Source organism: Plecotus auritus, assembly GCF_963455305.1.
Source record: "Plecotus auritus genome assembly, chromosome: 1".
NCBI classification, from domain to species: Eukaryota; Metazoa; Chordata; class Mammalia; order Chiroptera; family Vespertilionidae; genus Plecotus; species Plecotus auritus.
In genome coordinates, this window is record NC_137770.1 from 244,379,724 (window position 1) to 244,398,244 (window position 18,521).

Below are 18,521 nucleotides of genomic sequence, written 5' to 3' on the forward strand. Positions count from 1 at the left end.
GATTGAGGATCGACCCATGAACCAGGAGGTCACTGGTTTCATTCCTGGTCAGGGCACATGCCCAGGTTGCCCAATCCCTGATAGGGGGTGTGCAGGAGGCAGCTGATCAATGATTCTCTCTCATCATTGATGTTTCTATCTCTCTCTCCCTCTCCCTTCCTCCGCCCTAGCAGGTTTGGCTCAGTGGATAGAGTGTCAGCCTGCAGACCAATGGGTCCTGGGTTCGATTCCAGTCAAGGGCACGTACCTGGGTTGTAGGCTCCTCCCCAGCCCAGGGCCCTCATTGGGGCACGTGCAGGAGGCAACCAATCGATGTGTTTCTCTCACATCAATGTTTCTCTCTGTCTTTCCCTCTCTCTTCCACTCTCTCTAAAAGATCAATGGAAAAGTATCCTTGGATGAGAATTAACAAAATAAACAAACAAAAAATAGGGCCCATCCTCAGACTTTGTCAGAAGGTTCCGTGATTAAGGCTCAGGCAGAACCCAGCGCAGTCCTGGCGTGAGACCGCGTTCTACAGCAGCTGTTTGGTTTAGCCACAGCTGCTCTGGGCTGCCGGAGGGAGCAGGAGGAGTAACGGTGTGTTGTTTGCTTTCAGTACATCAAGGCCTTTTACAATGAGACGTGGGAGAGAAGGCATGGACACCCGATCGACCCCGACACTCTGACGCTGCTCTGGTCGGTCACCGTGTCCATATTCGCCATCGGTGGACTCGTGGGGACGTTACTGGTGAAGCCGATCGGAAAGTTTTGTGGGAGGTCAGTGGGGGCTGTCTGTGTTGGGGGATCCCCTCCATCATGTTCATAATATATCGGTGTCTCATCAGGACCCCGCAGACAACAAAATGCCACGTCGTTCAGCTGGAGAGGCTTGAATGTCGGAAGGGCAAGGGGCGGAAATAGGGTCCCAGAGGCCACGGGGCAGGGAAGCCGCGGACAATGGGCTGCCCAGCAGGAGCTGAGGTTGGGGAGGTCAAAACTCTACTGTCCCAACAGGGAGGGAGCCGGGAAGAAACACCCTGGCCTCTCTCTCCTCCAACCCCCTCTCCCCCGAATCTGCTGCCGGCGCCACCCATTGGTTAACCCAGTGGTCGGCAAACTCATTAGTCCACAGAGCCAAATATCAACAGTACAACGATTGAAATTTCTTTTGAGAGCCACATTTTTTAAACTTAAACTTCTTCTAACGCCACTTCTTCAACATAGACTCGCCCAGGCCGTGGTATTTTGTGGAAGAGCCACACTCAAGGGGCCAAAGAGCCGCATGTGGCTCGCGAGCCGCAGTTTGCCGACCACTGGTCTAACCCAAGTAGAAGCCAGAAGAACCAGGAGCTTTCTGAGTTAGGTCCAGAGGACCAGGCTCCGGGGCACAGAGCAGGGCGGAGCCACGGCACGCAGCACGGTGTCTGTGGGACCCCTCCCTGCGCTCACACAGCTCCGCTTCTTAAAACATCAGGCGCTCAGACAGTCTTCCGTGAGAAGCCCTGAACCTGAGCAGGTGGCACAGGAAAGGGTCGCTGGGGCTGGGCTCAGGATGCCGTGGGCCAGCAAGTCCTGCCTCCCCACCTGGGCAGGTGTGTGACGGGGGGCGGGCACCTCCCTCTCAGCCAGCACCTCATCTCCCCGCGTGTGACATGGGGCGGGCACCTCCCTCTCAGCCAGCACCTCATCTCCCCGCGTGTGCGGCCAAGGCGATGACAGTGACCTCAGCAGCGTGGTGGCCACAAAAGCGAAAGGAAAGCCGAAGAGGAAACGCCTTTGGGCGACACTAAACTTCTCAGTGACCGATCCACGGAGGCAGAGAGATTAGGTCAAAGGTGTGGGTTGTCATGCCCCAGGCAGCAGTCGACTCCTGTTTGCATCATGACAGAGTGAGAGCCGAATCAGGGTGAAGGCTCAGCTGGAATCGTCACTCCGGGGGGAGGAGAAGCAGCAGGCACTGAGGACGGTTACCGTCTGTCCCCCTCCTGCTACATGCCAAGATCGACAGACGATGCTTCCCACACAGGATGCATCGAGGCCGCGAGGCCCAGCAGGTGTCCCGGGTTCCGAAGAACGCACTTGACACGAAATTCAGATCTGGGTCTGTGTGGCCACCAGCCCGCCCTTGCTGTCACATGGTGTCGATGGCCATGCTGCTTGAGGCCTCGTTATTCATCCCTGGTGAGGGCCGTCAGGGAGGACGAGGGGGCTGAGCTTGGTGTGCAAGGCTGGGTTCAAGGCCAGCGGAAGGGGCTGGGAGAGAAGTTCAGGTGGAGCTGGGCATCCTGGGAGTCCTCGGCGTGGTCACCGGCAGGTCCACCGTGGGGCCCATCCCGGCCAGGGCACGTTCAACTCGTCTGTGATTTGGGAGAGGGGTGAGGACAGGGAGGGTGTGAGCCGCCCCAGTATCTGGTCTCAGAGATGCAGGCTCCTTGTCTCCTGGACTCTCTGGCTTGGAGAAGTCTATCTGTAGAGAATAGTTTCTAAGCCCCAGTCCCTCACTTGGGGCCATTCGTCCTCGGCTTGCCTGGCTCTAGTGACAGACCCCTTGCTCCCTCATGAGACAGGACGATGGCCATGCTGGTGCCCAGGTGCTGGCTGCAGGCCCAGCTTCGCGCCTGGACTCTGATACCCACGGCTCGTGGGGCCCGGGACGCGTGCCTCAAAGTCTCTGTGCTTCCCGCAGTTCCCGGCCCCTCTGGAGGCCGTCGGTGTTATCAGCTTTTTGTGTGTCTTCTCTGAGGCTTGTGCCCATCTCTACCCTCACACACACCCCTTTTCATGCAGGTAGTCTCAGCCTCCACAGGGCTGTACCTTGCTCTTTGCACTTCACGGCGTGTCTCGGAGTCCTTTCCGTATCAGACCATAGAGGCTTGTCTCTGACTCAGTGTCTGCACAGTGTGCACTTGGCAGATGCATCATCACTTACTTCCGTAGTTGCTTGTTCACGGACACTGGGTCGGTGCCGTCATTTGCTATCAGAGACGATGTGGCAATGAGCAGCCTTTGAACCATCGTCGCTGAGTTGCATAGGTCAGTAACCCGGGGATTCTCCAAGAAGATGTAGGCGGGGCTGGGGGGGTGGGGGGAGGAATTATGGCAAGTTTGAGATAAGTCAGAAACGGTGAAACTAGCTCTGGCTCCAAAAAGCAGTAACAGGCCCCCTGGCAAGCGCCCAGCTTCTTACAACCGGTAACACAGTTGACCACCTGTTAACTCGCTGAGTCTTTCGAGGGCAGCACCCTGCGAGAGGCTAAGGCAGCCTTGGGCAAACTACAGCCCGCGGGCCGGATCCGGCTGTTCTATCCGGTTCTCTTGCTCTCCCCTCCGCTCCTTTACTTTGAATTTACATTAGTTCACACAAACACTCCATCCATGCTTTTGTTCCGGCCCTCCGGTCCAGTTTAAGAACCCATTGTGGCCCTCGAGTCAAAAAGTTTGCCCACCCCTGGAAGGTGTTTGTTCAGCTCCTTGATGCACCAGCTGTAGGACCTCAAGCAAGTGTCTCCTCTGTCCTGGTTAACTTCTCTATGAAACAGGAATAGGATCGTGGCCTACCTGAGAGGCTCATTGTGAGCCGTGGCGGAGCGACTCGAGTAAAGAGCTTATAATGACGTCTGTCACAGAGCAGGGTTCTGCAGTGTGCGAGGATGACCACATGGCAGGCGAGGACGGACAACACGGAGCAATCAAGTGCGAAGTCACCGGCTCACAAAGACAGAGCGGGTGCAGGAGCCTGGTCCCAGGCCCCCACACAGGTCATGCTGCTAAGCCATGGCGTCTTAGCGATGGGTCCGCACAACAGTGGGAACAGTCCCGGCACGGAGCGATTCGTGGGCGTGATCATCAACCCCAGGGTGAACCCGGGGGGAGCGAGTACCTGGCTCAGGATCACACAGCCAGAGGTGGCTGTGGGGGGCCAGTGGGGACCCCGCTCCTAGGATGGACAGCCTCGTGGTCAGGCCTCTTCATCAAACCCTTCCTTTTGTTTTAAATTTATTTTTTATTGAATGTATTGGGGTGGCATTGGTGAATAAAATTATATCGGTGCCAGGTATATGATTCTACGGTACATCGCCTATATATTGTTCTGTGGGTTTGCCACCTCAAGTCAAGTCTGAACCCCTCCTTTCCCTCCAGGAAGTGCACGTTACTGGTCAACAACTTCTTCGCGATTACCGCCGCGCTGCTGATGGCCTTCTCGCTCCAGGCAGGAGCCTTTGAAATGCTCATCGTGGGCCGCTTCATCATGGGCGTGGATGGAGGTGAGGCTCCCGGTGGCCGGGAGGGACAGTGACAATTCCCGCTAAATCCCGTGAGGACACCAAAGCTCAGAGACGTGGGACAGGAAATGGCTAAGAGCAGGGTTATGGGTTCCGACTGCCTGGTTCTGCCACGTACCTGGGTTAATTTCATCACCTTGTCTGTATCAGTTAGGTCTTATCTTACTGCATAAAAGTAAAAAACCAACCCAAGCCATAATGGCAGAAAGCAAATACCATTTGCTGAGCCTGCAGCTCTGTGGGTGGGCCAGGCGGCTCTGGCCCACGCAGAGCTGTTCTGTGTTTGTGGACGACTGTGCTGCTCACTCTCCCGGAGGTGCGAGCCCACGTCGGCTGCGTTAGAAGGTCTCCAGTGGACAGCGATGGCTGTTTCTAAGCAACCCAATACAAAAGCGGCTAAGAGGTTGAACAGGCACCTACACAAAGTGGCCAGTAGGTACATACGATTGCTTCAGTAATTAAGGAAATGCAAATTCAAGCCACAATGGCTACAGTTGAAAAGCTGGTTAATGCCAAATGTTGGTGACTATGTGGAGCAAAGGTAAATTGGTATGAACGTTGAGGAAATTGGCTTAACGACTAGCACTGAACGTGCATACATTATGATTACAGTGTATTTAACAACTTACACACATATGTGTGCAATGAAAGTCTTGTGCAAGAGTGTTCATGGGTTACTATTAGTATTGACCCCAAACTGGAGAGCACTGAAGTGTCCACCAATAGGAGGGTAGATAAACTGTGGTATATTTATACATTGGAATACTACACAGCAATGGAAATGAACGAATTATAGCTACATGCTACAACATTAATGTATTTCAGTAAAAGAGGTGAGACACATCCACTCAGTGCACACCACCACCACCACCACCATCACCACCACCACCACCACCACCATCACCACCACCATCACCACCACCACCACCACCATCACCATCACCATCACCACCACCACCACAACCATCACCACCACCACCACCACCACCATCACCACCACCACCACCACCACCACCATCACCACCATCACCACCACCACCACCATCACCACCATCACCACCACCACCACCACCACCATCACCACCACCATCACCACCACCACCACCACCACCACCACCACCACCACCATCACCACCACCACCACCACCACCACCATCACCACCACCACCACAACCATCACCACAACCACCACCACCACCACCACCATCACCACCACCATCACCACCACCATCACCACCACCACCACCACCATCACCATCACCACCATCACCATCACCATCACCATCACCACCATCACCACCACCACCATCACCACCACCACCACCACCACCACCACCACCACCACCATCACCACCATCACCACCACCATCACCACCACCATCACCACCACCATCACCACCACCACCACCACCATCACCATCACCACCATCACCATCACCACCATCACCATCACCACCATCACCACCACCACAACCACCACCATCACCACCACCACCACCACCATCACCACCACTATCACCACCACCATCACCACCACCACCACCACCACCACCACCACCACCACTATCACCACCACCACCATCACCATCACCACCATCACCACCACCACAACCATCACCACCACCACAACCATCACCACCACCACCACCATCACCACCACCACCACCACCACCATCACCATCACCACCACCACCACCACCACCACCACCACCACCATCACCACCATCACCATCACCACCACCACCACCACCACAAGCACCATCACCACCACCACCACCACCACCACCATCACCACCACCACCACCACCACCATCACCACCATCACCATCACCACCACCACCACCACCACAAGCACCATCACCACCACCACCACCACCACCATCACCACCACCACCACCACCACCATCACCACCACCACCATCACCATCACTACCACCACCATCACTACCACCACCATCACCACCATCACCACCATCAGCACCACCACCACCACCACCACCACCACCACCATCACCACCACCACCACCACCACCATCACCATCACTACCACCACCATCACCACCACCACCACCACCACCACCACCACCACCATCACCACCACCATCACCACCATCACCACCACCACCATCACCACCACCTCACCACCACCATCACCACCAGCATCACCACCACCATCACCACCATCACCACCACCACCATCACCACCACCTCACCACCACCATCACCACCACCACCACCACCACCACCACCACCATCACCACCACCACCACCACCACCATCACCATCACTACCACCACCATCACCACCACCACCACCACCACCACCACCACCACCACCACCATCACCACCATCACCACCACCACCATCACCACCACCTCACCACCACCATCACCACCAGCATCACCACCACCATCACCACCATCACCACCATCATCACCACTACCACCACCACCACCACCATCACCACCACCACTACAACCACCACAACCACTACCACCACCACCATCACCACCATCATCACCACCATCACCACCATCATCACCACCATCATCACCATCACCTGCATCAGCACCACCAGTGTTACCATCCTAGCTATTTCCTCGTCTGTGAAATCCACCTCCCAGCCGTACCTGTGGACTGAATGACTCCGGGCATGTTACGTGTTGGCACTGTGTGCAGAGCGCGGGCATGGTGCTTTTGTCCTGGTAAAGCAGAGGAAGGGGCCGTGACCAGAGTCTTCCTTGAGGAAACGGCTCTCTCAATGGCCTGAGGGCTCCTCAGAGGAGGAGACAGCTCTCTCACAAGTGCCCTGTTTCCTCCACAGGCATCGCCCTCAGCGCGCTCCCCATGTACCTGAGCGAGATTTCGCCCAAGGAGATCCGGGGCTCCCTGGGGCAGGTGACCGCCATCTTCATCTGCATCGGGGTGTTCACCGGGCAGCTGCTGGGCCTGCCTGAGCTTCTGGGCAAGGTAAGCGTGGCTCTCGGCAAACTGCGTCTGTTCTCACGTCACCATCTCAGCTCCCTGTGCCGCTGGCAGGACAGAGGGGAGCCAGAGTGAGGCCCCCCCGCCCCACACCAAAGCTTGTCCCTATGCCTAGGAATTCCTGAGCATCCAGCCTTCCACTTATTACTGGAGAAAAGCGATTGCTGAGTACCTCTGATTTTGGGTTTTTAAGGGCATAAGGAATATATAACCAACTCTAACCTCACAGCAGGTTCACACCCACCCACGCACAGCTGTTGTGAACAGCTCAATTACAATTCCCTTATGCTTTTGCACACCTTTACGAACCTACGTAGTTTTTTAATGGCATCGTGTCCCATCATCGTTCTGCAGCTTGCTTTTCATTTAATGTGTGTTGGGCATCTTCCCAAGATGCTTTGCTTAGCTCTCCCTCACTCTGGAGTCTTCCTTTCCCATATAAATATGGGATCGCACAGTCTTCTGTTTCTGGCTTTTTGTTTTGGAAGCAGACAGGCCTGGCTCTGAGTCCCTGTTCAACCATTTCCTTGCCGTGTGGTCTTGGCAAGGAGGCGCGTCTCACCTAGGTTCAGGTGGGGTGGGGGGGACATCAAAGAAGGCTTCCCAGAAGAGGTGGCCTCGAAATTGAGCCCTGAAGCGTGAGCGAGAAGACACTGCAGAGAAAGGGAGTAACTGGAGAAAAGGCCGCGAGGTGGGGAACAGCCCCGGGAAAGAATCACGAGTGGCTGGGGGCCGAGGGAAGAGCACATGTGGGGACCCTGCGGAGCGTGAGATGAGGCCCCATGTTCACAGAGCTGCAGCTGACATTGTGCCCGGGGGCGGGGGTGGGGGGAGCAGAGGCAGTGGCCCTGGGGGTAGAGAGGAGGGGCGACGAGTCCAGGACTTGCCGCCTGAGTGTCGGACAAGGATGAGGGAGGGATGCAGCCACTTCCCCTTCCCGCTTACACAGAAGGCCAGGAGGGAGGGAGGAGATGAGACCAGGAGTAATGGTCGAATGCACTGGGACAGCCCAGCTGATACCCCTCGCCTGGGGCTGAGTCCTGGCAGGAGGGGGCAGGAGGGGAAGGCAGGGGACATACACTTCAGTACACTTCCATAGAAAGCTTCAGTGCATGCCTCACCCAGGGCTCAAGGTTTGGGGTGCTCAGGGGCGCTGTGCCCAGACCCAGCCTGTGATCAGGCGCCCCCTAGTGTCCACAGAGGGCGGGAGCAGTTAGTTCATTCCTGATACATTCACTCATTTGACACTTATTGTCGATTGTGTGCCTGGCACTGTTCTAGGCTCCATCCAGCGGAGAACAGCCAGGCAGGGATGCCTGCCTCATGCACCTCGCTTGCATTTCAGTGGAGGACACCCATCTGAGACACAGATCTAGGAAGCTGGCTCCTCGCGGGTGATGTGAGGCAGAGCACAGTGGGAAGGAGGGAGGGGGGCAAGGAGCCTGTCTTAGACAGCGTGGCCGTGGAGGGAGGCCTCGGGCCTCTCACGCTGTGAAGCACCCAGCAGCCCAGGCAGATCCCTGGGGAACGACGTCCTAGCCCTTCCCCGAGATGCCTCCATCAGTACCCTCACCCAACCCGGCCTCTTCCCACTCCCTGCTGGTCTGGCCCATCTCCCTCCAGGTCTCCATCTCATACAGGGCCTCTCTCCCTCCCCTTGATGCCCTTCGATTCAACCCCTCCTCGCCTCACCTCTGGGCCACAGCAGAGGACTTGCCTCCAACTATCTCTGCCTCCTAGATCCATATAATTCCAATCAACTCATTCTGCCCCGATCAACCAACATTTACTGAGCATCCCCGGGGCACTAGACCCCACAGAGGTGGGGAGACAAGGTCCTTGCCTGCAAGGATCATGCTGCTAGAGGGACAGATGGAAGGGACAACGAACGTGGTGGCCATGTAGGAAGCCTGGGGTTCAGGGAGCCCGGAGCAGCCCTGATGCGGCAGGGAGGGCCGGGGAGCCTTTCTGGAGAAGCGGGTGCAGACCTTGAGGGAGACACCACCACAGGCAGAGCGAAGAGCCAGTGCAAAAAAAAAGTAAAAATAAGATGGGGGCAGAGCTCGGCCCATGGGAAACTGCAGTGGCTCAAAAAGAGCACCAGGGGGCAGTGACGAGAGAGCAGCCCCACCCTGCCCTGTCAGCGCAGTCACAGCTGAGACCACCTCCCTGCGCCAGTGCATTTGCGGGGTCACGCCAGCCCCCTCTCCCCCCACCCCCCTCAGGGCACAGTGGAATCGGAAAGCTATAGACTCCTCGCTCTGACACGCCCACTCATTGCCCCCCCCTCCCCCCCTTCCCCTCCCCCCCCCCCCCCCTTCTCCCTCCAGGAGAGCACCTGGCCGTACCTGTTTGGAGTGATCCTCATCCCCGCTGTGGTCCAGCTGGTGAGCCTGCCCTTCCTCCCCGAGAGCCCGCGCTACCTGCTGTTTGAGAAGCATGACCAGGCGGCGGCCGAGAAAGGTAGGGCCCTGGGCCTTTCCCACGCGGCTCCGACATCTCACGGGGTCAGTGCGCAGGGTGTGCGGAGACCTGGGCCACCCCTCTCTGCAGGCGTGGTGCTGGGTGCCTGGGGGCACTCTAAGCCACTTCATCTTCCCCACAGCCTGCTCTGGCGGCCCAGGGAGGGGACGCGGGCCACCCTGGGAGCCTGGAAAAGCCAGGACAGAGCAGGACAGGACCCAGGTCTGCTCACTTCTGTGCCGCGGTGTCTCCATGGGGTGTCCCAACCTCAGAGATGACAGAACACAGATTTCTTAGTGGTTCGGGTCTCTGCTGGCTTCCTCTGTTCCTTTTCTTCTTCGCTGCCCACTTCTCCATGTCAACATTCACCCGCAAGAAAGGGAATGGCAGGCGCAGGTGAGCACCAGCGGCACAGCAGCCCATGCTGGAGCCCCCACGAGGGAGGCAGGATCCCCTTGCAGAAGAGGAGCACGAGGCGCACGTGGGTGTGGCGTCCTCTTAGGTGGCTCTCCTCAGCCCCTGAGTGGTGACGTGTGCGCCCAAGGCAAGCTCAGCCTTTGGGATCGGGCATTTCTGCCGAGCCGCCAAAGGCAAAGCCATTCTGCCTTGAGAGACCACGCGCATGAGCACCAGCGTGCGTTTGTTCAGTTTTATAAAATGAGTCTCATTTATGGTAAGCATGCGGGGCAGGAAGAACCAGTGCTGCCTGCAATTCCTGGCTCTGCCGTCTGACCTTGAGCAATTATTTTAACCTTCCTGAGCCTCGGAACACTCATCTGTCTATCCATCCACCCACCCAACCACCCATCTACCCATCTCTCCATCCACCCATCTATGCATCTATATATCATCCATCTATACATCTATCCATCCATCTACCCATCTCTCCATCCATCCATCCATCCATCCACCCACCCATCTACCCATGCCTCCATCCATCCATCCATCCATCTATCCATCTCTCCATATATCCACCCATCCACCCATCTACCCATCTATCTATGCATCTATACATCATCCATCTATACATACATCCATCTACCCATCTCTCCATCCATCCATCCATCTATCCATCTATCCATCATCCATCTACCCATCCACCCATCTACCATCTCTCCATCCATCCATCCATCTACCTATCCATCTATCCATCATCCATCTCTCCATCCACCCATCTATGCATCTATATATCATCCATCTATACATCTATCCATCCATCCACCCATCTCTCCATATATCCACCCATCCACCCATCTACCCATCTATGCATCTATACATCATCCATCTATACATAATCCATCTACCCATCTCTCCATCCATCCTTCCATCTACCTATCCATCTATCAATGCATCTATACATCATCCATCTATCTATCCATCTATCCATCTCTCCATCCATCCATCCATCCATCTATGAATCTATACATCATCCATTTTTCCATCCATCCATCCATCTATCTATGCAACTATACATCATCCATCTATACATACATCCATCTACCCACCTCTCCATCCATCCATCCATCTACCTATCCATCTATCAATGCATCTATACATCATCCATCTATCCATCCATCTATCCATCTCTTCATCCATCTCTCCATCCATCCATCCATCCATCTATGAATCTATACATCATCCATTTTTCCATCCATCCATCCATCTATCTATGCAACTATACGTCATCCATCTATCCATTCATCCATCCATCTATCCATCTATCTATCATTTATCTGTCTATATATCTATCTGTCTACCTATGGTTTGTGGTATCATTTGCTGTCATTACTACTGAGAACTCTGTCCCCTTTTTAATCCAGACCCTGTCCTCTAATCTAAATTTCCCTAACGTCCACACCCAAGAAAAAAGTTGAGACATACAGTCTTGTTTAATATAATTAGTGTAACATTTTTTAAAATTCAAGCAACGTTTTTTCTGAACTCACAAATGGCATAATGAAATATCAGTAATTGCCTACATTTGTCTCGCAGTTTGTGGTTCAGATGTATTTTCCCGTTTACAACATTTCTCTAACATGAAATCAGAGAACGTTCCGTTACCTTCATGTTTCTAGAAACAAACGGAGGCCCCCAGGGGTGACATTTCCTGCCCACAGCTGGGGTTTATGGTTTGAGTTTCCAGAGGCCTTTGAACATATGATGGGAACAACAGGTCTTCCTCCAGCCTCTATGCACAAAAGTGGTGGAGCTTGGGGTGGGGGTGGGGGCGGGGGCAGCTTGAGGTCTCTTTCTCCCAGAAGCCCACAGGGGACCCAGCAATTGACAGAAGAACTGGAACCTGATGGTCCCTTTCCTCCCACACCTCATGCCCAGAGGAACCTCAGTGGGCAGTGCCTGGGGACTTCCTGTGGGGCCCGTGGCGGAGGCAGGCTTCAGGGAAGGCAGGTGATGGTCAGAAGGTGGAGGGTCTGCCGAGGAAAGAATGTGGCTGAGAAGGACGAGGGGAGGGGTCCCCAAAGCAGCAGGGCTAACTGTTGGAAGAGGGCGATTCCTCCTAGTGGGGGAGGGTGCCCCTTGACCCTCTGGCTCTACGGGGAAAGCACTCTTAGAAACGCTTCAGTTAAGAGCAGTTGGAATGGGCAGTGCATGTAAGTAAATGTCAGACAGTGGAGAAGGCTTGTAAGATTTACTTCATAGCACAGTAGGGAGTGAGCGAGAAGGCTAATTATAAAAAAAAGGTTAATATTAGATGTGCGCTCTATAAAAAGAACAAAGGTGTTGGGCTTAGATTGAAAGGGAGTATTAAAATGTGCATCTGTGCTAATAAAAGGGCTAATTTCACCCCAGGCACCCAGAAAACAATGGGTATTTACTATGCCTGGCATCCTGTGTGCGGGGGGCGGGGGGGGGGGAGGAGGGGTTGGGAGGCGAGGCGCGGAGACCAAGTGGGAGAAGCCTTCCAGCCCTCCAGGGACCAGCACACCCTGTGCAGCCCATCTGCATTGAGAGCTGCCCATGGTAAGCACTGCGCCGATCTCAGACGGGCAGACCCTCACAGCAGCACGGGGAAGAGGTCACATTATCATTCCCACTGTAAGACAGCGCTGAGGATGGGGCTGCCTGACCCCGCATCGGGGCGAGCACCTAGCAGCGCTGGGATCTGAACCCTGACAGTGTCGCTCTGGGAGCTCTGGACATAAACAAAGCACATTTCACCACCTCGCTCCGTGTTTGGTGCTCGTCCGGTCTGTTGGTAATTGGGGAGGAAGGGGCCCTGTGGCAGTTAACTATTGCTATAATAATGCCGCGTAGCACACCATCTTACAGGGGTCCTCAAACTACGGCCCGCGGGCCACATGCGGCCCGCCGAGGACATTGATCCGGCCCACCGGGTGCCGCTGCCTGTCCTGCTTAGCAGCTGACGCGTCCCGGGCCCGCAGTGCACATAGGAATTTGTTCATAGTTTTTTTTTTTAAACTATAGTCCGGCCCTCCAACGGTCTGAGGGACCGTGAACTGGCCCCCTGTTTAAAAAGTTTGAGGACCCCTGATAGAAACTCCCTGGCTTAAGACATTAGTGCGCGTTGGGCCTGCTGTGACGTCCTGTTCATCCGCATAGGGCCTGCCCTTAGAACCCTTCTTGTCTCGGGGGCAGCTCTCTCGCATGCCTGGTGGTCAGCTGGCCGACCTAGGGCAGCGTCACCTCTGTTCCGGGTGCCTCATCCCCCAGCAGGCTAGCTGGGCCCCTTCCCCTGGTGAGCACAGGTCCCAGAGAGGAAGTGAAAGACAAGCCGTTTCCCAAGCTTCAAATCAGCTCAAATCCCATTGGCCAAAATAAGTCACATGGTCAAGCCCAGAGCCAGAGTGGGAGGGGCTACATAGTTACAGAGTGAAGGACATAGATGTCAGGAGGCCTGTGGGGGGGGGGGGGCAGTGGGCGCATCAGTACAATCCATCCATCGGAGTCCAAGGCCCCTTCCAGGCTTCCCCCTCCCCCCTGCCCCCCAGTTCAGAGCGACTCAGTCCCACCCGGGCCTGATTTATTCATGCCGCTCTTGTCAGTTGAGGGGAAGCTTCCTGTGCCTAAAAATGGGGAAAGAGCCCACATGTCCACTATGGGGGAAGGGGTTTATTGGGTTGAATAGAAGTGAAATACCAGATAGGGGATGTGATAAGGCAGGGGTGGGGAAGGCCCGCAAAATCATTCGGTCTGGCCCTGCCAAGGCAACCCCCGGCGGGACTGGAAATCTAATGAGCTAGAGCTTTGTTCCTAGCCGCATGCCTTTACATTACGTGAATTACATTAAGCGAAGGACGTCACTCAACAGCCACTCCTCGCACTTGCCCATAGTAAACGCCAGGAAGGGCCAGGTCACCGCTAGGGAAGCGACTTTCTGAGGCAGTTCCAGGTCACTTCAGGAGCGACACCCACACCCTTGTTGGCCGCCTTCTTGGAGAATCTGGAGCAAGTTTAACGGCCTTTTTCCTCTCTGCTCCTTAAGAAGAGCACTTGCCCCTGCCCGCGGCTCGAGCAGTGTGGTTGAGGCAGCCGCCCACGGTCATGGGCTGTCTCCCCCCACCCCCACCTCAGAGGCAGCCCCTTCGCCTGCAGGAGGACGCAGCTCACGGCTGACCATCTGCATCTGCCCTTTAAGTCGCTCCCACCATCTGGTTATGATGACCGCAGGGTCCTGACCAGTCAGCCCACCTTCACGCACCCACCCACAGGCCGGCGCAGTTCAGGTCTGGGCGAACAAATGACAGGCCAGCCGAGGCCGGAAATTTGCTGCGTTCAGCATGGCAAAGGCCTAGGTCGCATGGGTTCGTCTGAATCCTGGGGAGATGAGCTCTGAGACTGTCTCCCCAGGTGTCTGCATTTCAGGGGGGCCTGGGGAAGGGGCCCAAAGGTCCTCCTGCCGATGGTGGAGCGGGCTGCCGGGCATCCTGACACGTCCAGTGAGGACGAGCGCAGAGGCAACCTGGAGGTGCTCTGCATGGTGTGTGGAGCACTCCCTATGTGTGAAGTTAGTGTGTAAAATAAAGCACAGTCCCTCCGCAGCCCCAGGAGGCCGGGATGACTGCAAGCTGTTTGTCTGCCCCGTGTAGAGACGGGACTTGAACCCGGGGCGCACTCGGCGTTGCTCTGGGGCACTCGGGAGGTCCTGGTTCTCTCCCGCCTCTTCTCCTGGCCGGCCGGGTGACCCTGGGCAAGTCACCGCGTGCTCAGGGGCTTCGTTTTCCTATTTTTAAACGCCGTGGTCTCAGAGGCTCTGTCCCTGACAAGGTGTGTGTCTGGGTGGTGGGACTGTCCCTGCGGGGCCCAGCATCAGACTCACAAAGAGCTGCTTTCGGCTGACCGTCCCTGCCTGTCCCTGTGCACAGCCTTCCGGACGTTCCTGGGCAAGGAGGACGTGTCCCGAGAGGTGGAGGAGGCCCTGGCCGAGGGCCGCGTGCAGAGGAACATCCGCCTGGTGTCCGTGCTGGAGCTGCTCAGGGCCCGCTTCGTCCGCTGGCAGGTCATCACCGTGGTGGTCACCATGGCCTGCTACCAGCTCTGCGGCCTCAACGCGGTGAGCGTCCCGCACAGTCGGAGGGACTGGAGGGAGGAGAGGGGTGGGGTGGGTCAGGCTCGGGCCCTGGATGCCCAGGTTCCAGTCCCAGCTCTGCGCCATTGGGCAACCACATCATCTGAGCCTCAGTTTCCTCATCTGTAAAATGGGACGACATAACCCTGAAAGAGAGACTCCATGCGAAGTGTTCAGTGCAGCAGCTAGTGGATTTATCCTTAATACATGCTGCCTAGCCCTGTTATTACTTATCCCTGGAAAGCCTTAAAAGTCTTATCTACCTAATAAAAGAGTAACATGCTAATTGACCGTACCTTCTCGATGCCCACCAGCCAATCAGGAGTGAGTATGCAAATTAACCCAACAAAGATGGTGGGTTAATTTGCATACACAGGCACCAAGCAGCTGGGGGTGGGGCGTTCCACACCACCCCAGCCACTCCGGGCCTCTGGGCAGTGTGGGAAGGTGGAAAGGCGGCTCCAGGCCTGTGGAAAGGCGGCTCCGGCCAGAGCGAAGGCGCTGCCAGCAGCCAGGGGAAGGAAGGCCCATTCTTGCACGAATCTTTGGGCATCGGGCCTCTAGTTTCTTCATAAAACGGGAATTAGGAAGTCATAAGGAAGAAACATGGAGATGACTTAAATAAAGTACTTGTAGCTGGGCTGGCTTCAGTGGGCGACTTTGGCCTGAGAAAATCTCAAGGCTTTAAAGGGTACATTTCCTGGGGCCTGAGCTGACATAGGTGGGGAGGTAGGAGGAGGAGGTCCCCCCATGGAGCCCCCCAAGCCCTCCGATGAGCTCAGCCACCCCTTGGCTGCTCCAGAATTAGAAGCTGGGAATCTAGGCTGACGTGAGATCATCATCATCATTGTTGCTTCTGGCGAACAGTGGGTTGCCACCGGGATGGTGAGCTCCCCGTCCATGAAGGTGTTGCCAGCCACGTGGCAGGGGTGTGTAGAGGACATTTTGCACGGAAGCACCCTGTTCCCTCTGCGGTCACTTACGTGCTCAGGAGAGCCATGGCCAGGCCCAGGGGAGAGTGGCCGCGTAGACAGTTACAGCCAGAGTGGTTTTACCTGTTTCTTGGTTAAAGTCAGCAGAATAGGGAGGGGCTAGGTCACCAGTGTGACCTTGGACCAGTCCTGCTGTTGCCTTCTCTTTACAAGGTCAAGGTCATGCCCCAGGATTTCAGAGCCTCCCCTCCCCGCCTGAGATAGCAGAGAGGGAGAATGTATCCGTTTCTTAATGCTCAGTCTTGGACTCAAAGAAGCCACAGACGGGATCTGTATTTAATGAGGCATTCAGATGGAGAATCATGATATTTCTAAGCACCATTCTCGCCTCTGTTCGGGTGTAGTTTTCTGATTTGCATGCCCTGTGTAACTGTATAAACTCCACCAGGGCAAATCTGTAGGCCCAGGCATGAGCATAGGTGGGAAAGCAACTTGTCTCTCCCCAAGTCAGCAGCGGCGAGACCCCCGCTTTGGAAGGTGCGCCCCTCACACTGATCGCCTTTTATGGATGTTTTATTGATGTGAGATCCACCCTCTTAGAAAATGTTTGAGGTCACCGTGCGATATCAACTACAGGCTCAATGTGCAGCGATTGTTAGAATTTAGTCACCTTCCGGAACTGAGACTTTACACTGAACAGAGGTCCCCATTTCCCCTGATCCTAACCCCCGGCAACCACTGTTCTACCCTCCGCTTCTGTGAGTTTGACTATTTCAGATATCCTATATGATAAATAGCTAATATGCAAATGGTCATCACGTCCTCGAACCCTCCCGCCCTTGCGCCAGGGCCCGGGGACCTGAGGCCGCATCCCCCACCCGGTGGGGCTTGACGGGGGACCTGAGGCTGTGCCCCCCACCCTGCAGGGCTTGACAGGGGTGGGACCAGCTGGGTCTGGGTCTCACACAATTTTGAGGTGCGCGCAGGTGGGCGGGGACTTGACTCTGGGTACCGTGGCACGCCCCAGACTGACAGGAGGGAGATTTTCATATACATTTTACTAATTTTCTTTCATCTTGGACACTTCTACTATAGAGAAAGGGCAAATAACAATATTAAAATATTTTCTCTAATTAATTCCCTTTTAATGTGCACAAATTTTAGGCACCGGGCCACTAGTTTCATATAAGTGGACTTGGGCAGTACCTGTCCCTCTGTGACTGGCTTTATTCCACTTAGAGTAACATCCTCCAGGCTTCATTCCACTTAGGGAACGTCCTCCATGCTTCATTCCACTTAGGGAACATCCTCCAGGCTTCATTCCACTTAGGGAACGTCCTCCATGCTTCATTACACTTAGGGAACGTCCTCCATGATGTCACATGCTGCAGAATTCCCTTCTTTTTCAAGGCTGACGAATTGGCTGCACTTCCTTATCCATTCATCCATCGATAAACCATTAGGTTATTATTCCCACAACTTGGCTATTGGGAATGATGTTTTGTTGAACACAGGAGTGCCAATATCTCTTTGAGGTCCTGCTTTCAACGCTTTGGAATAAATACCCAGACTTCCTTTAAGCGCCACTAACACTTCTTTGACAGCCCATTGCCACATTAGGCCAAACCCCTGTCACTCCTAGTCTGTTAGTATGAAAAGGGGGAATGAGGGAGATCTGTTGGTATGAAGAGGGGAAATGAGGGAGATCTGTTGGTATGAAGAGGGGGAATGTGGGAGATCTGTTGGTATGAATGAAGAGGGGGAATGTGGGAGATCTGTTGGTATGAAGAGGGGGAAATGTGGGAGATCTGTTAGTATGAAGAGGGGAAATGAGGGAGATCTGTTGGTATGAAGAGGGGAAATGAGGGAGATCTGTTGGTATGAAGAGGGGGGAATGAGGGAGATCTGTTGGTATGAATGAAGAGGGGTAATGTGAGAGATCTGTTGGTATGAATGAAGAGGGGAAAGGAGGGAGATCAGTTGGTATGAATGAAGAGGGGGAATGTGGGAGATCTGTTGGTATGAATGAAGAGGGGGAAATGATGGAGATCTGTTGGTATGAAGAGGGGGAATGTGGGAGATCTGTTGGTATGAATGAAGAGGGGGAAATGATGGAGATCTGTTGGTATGAAGAGGGGGAATGTGGGAGATCTGTTAGTATGAAGAGGGGAAATGAGGGAGATCTGTTGGTATGAAGAGGGGAAATGAGGGAGATCTGTTGGTATGAAGAGGGGGGAATGAGGGAGATCTGTTGGTATGAATGAAGAGGGGTAATGTGAGAGATCTGTTGGTATGAATGAAGAGGGGAAAGGAGGGAGATCAGTTGGTATG

At 54.9% G+C, this 18,521-nt stretch overlaps 1 protein-coding gene across 2 annotated transcripts in view; it reads left to right on the forward strand.

Annotated features, from left to right (window-relative positions):
* The window catches only part of SLC2A9 (solute carrier family 2 member 9), a 57,216-nt gene that overhangs the window by 19,792 nt on the left and 18,903 nt on the right, over positions 1 to 18,521 (forward strand). For both annotated transcript variants that reach the window (XM_080649408.1, XM_080649407.1), the window contains 5 exons: positions 599 to 759; positions 4,123 to 4,247; positions 7,090 to 7,235; positions 9,581 to 9,713; positions 15,056 to 15,243. In XM_080649408.1, coding sequence (XP_080505534.1) covers positions 599 to 759; positions 4,123 to 4,247; positions 7,090 to 7,235; positions 9,581 to 9,713; positions 15,056 to 15,243 — 753 coding nt within the window. The remainder of the gene's footprint in view (positions 1 to 598; positions 760 to 4,122; positions 4,248 to 7,089; positions 7,236 to 9,580; positions 9,714 to 15,055; positions 15,244 to 18,521) is intronic.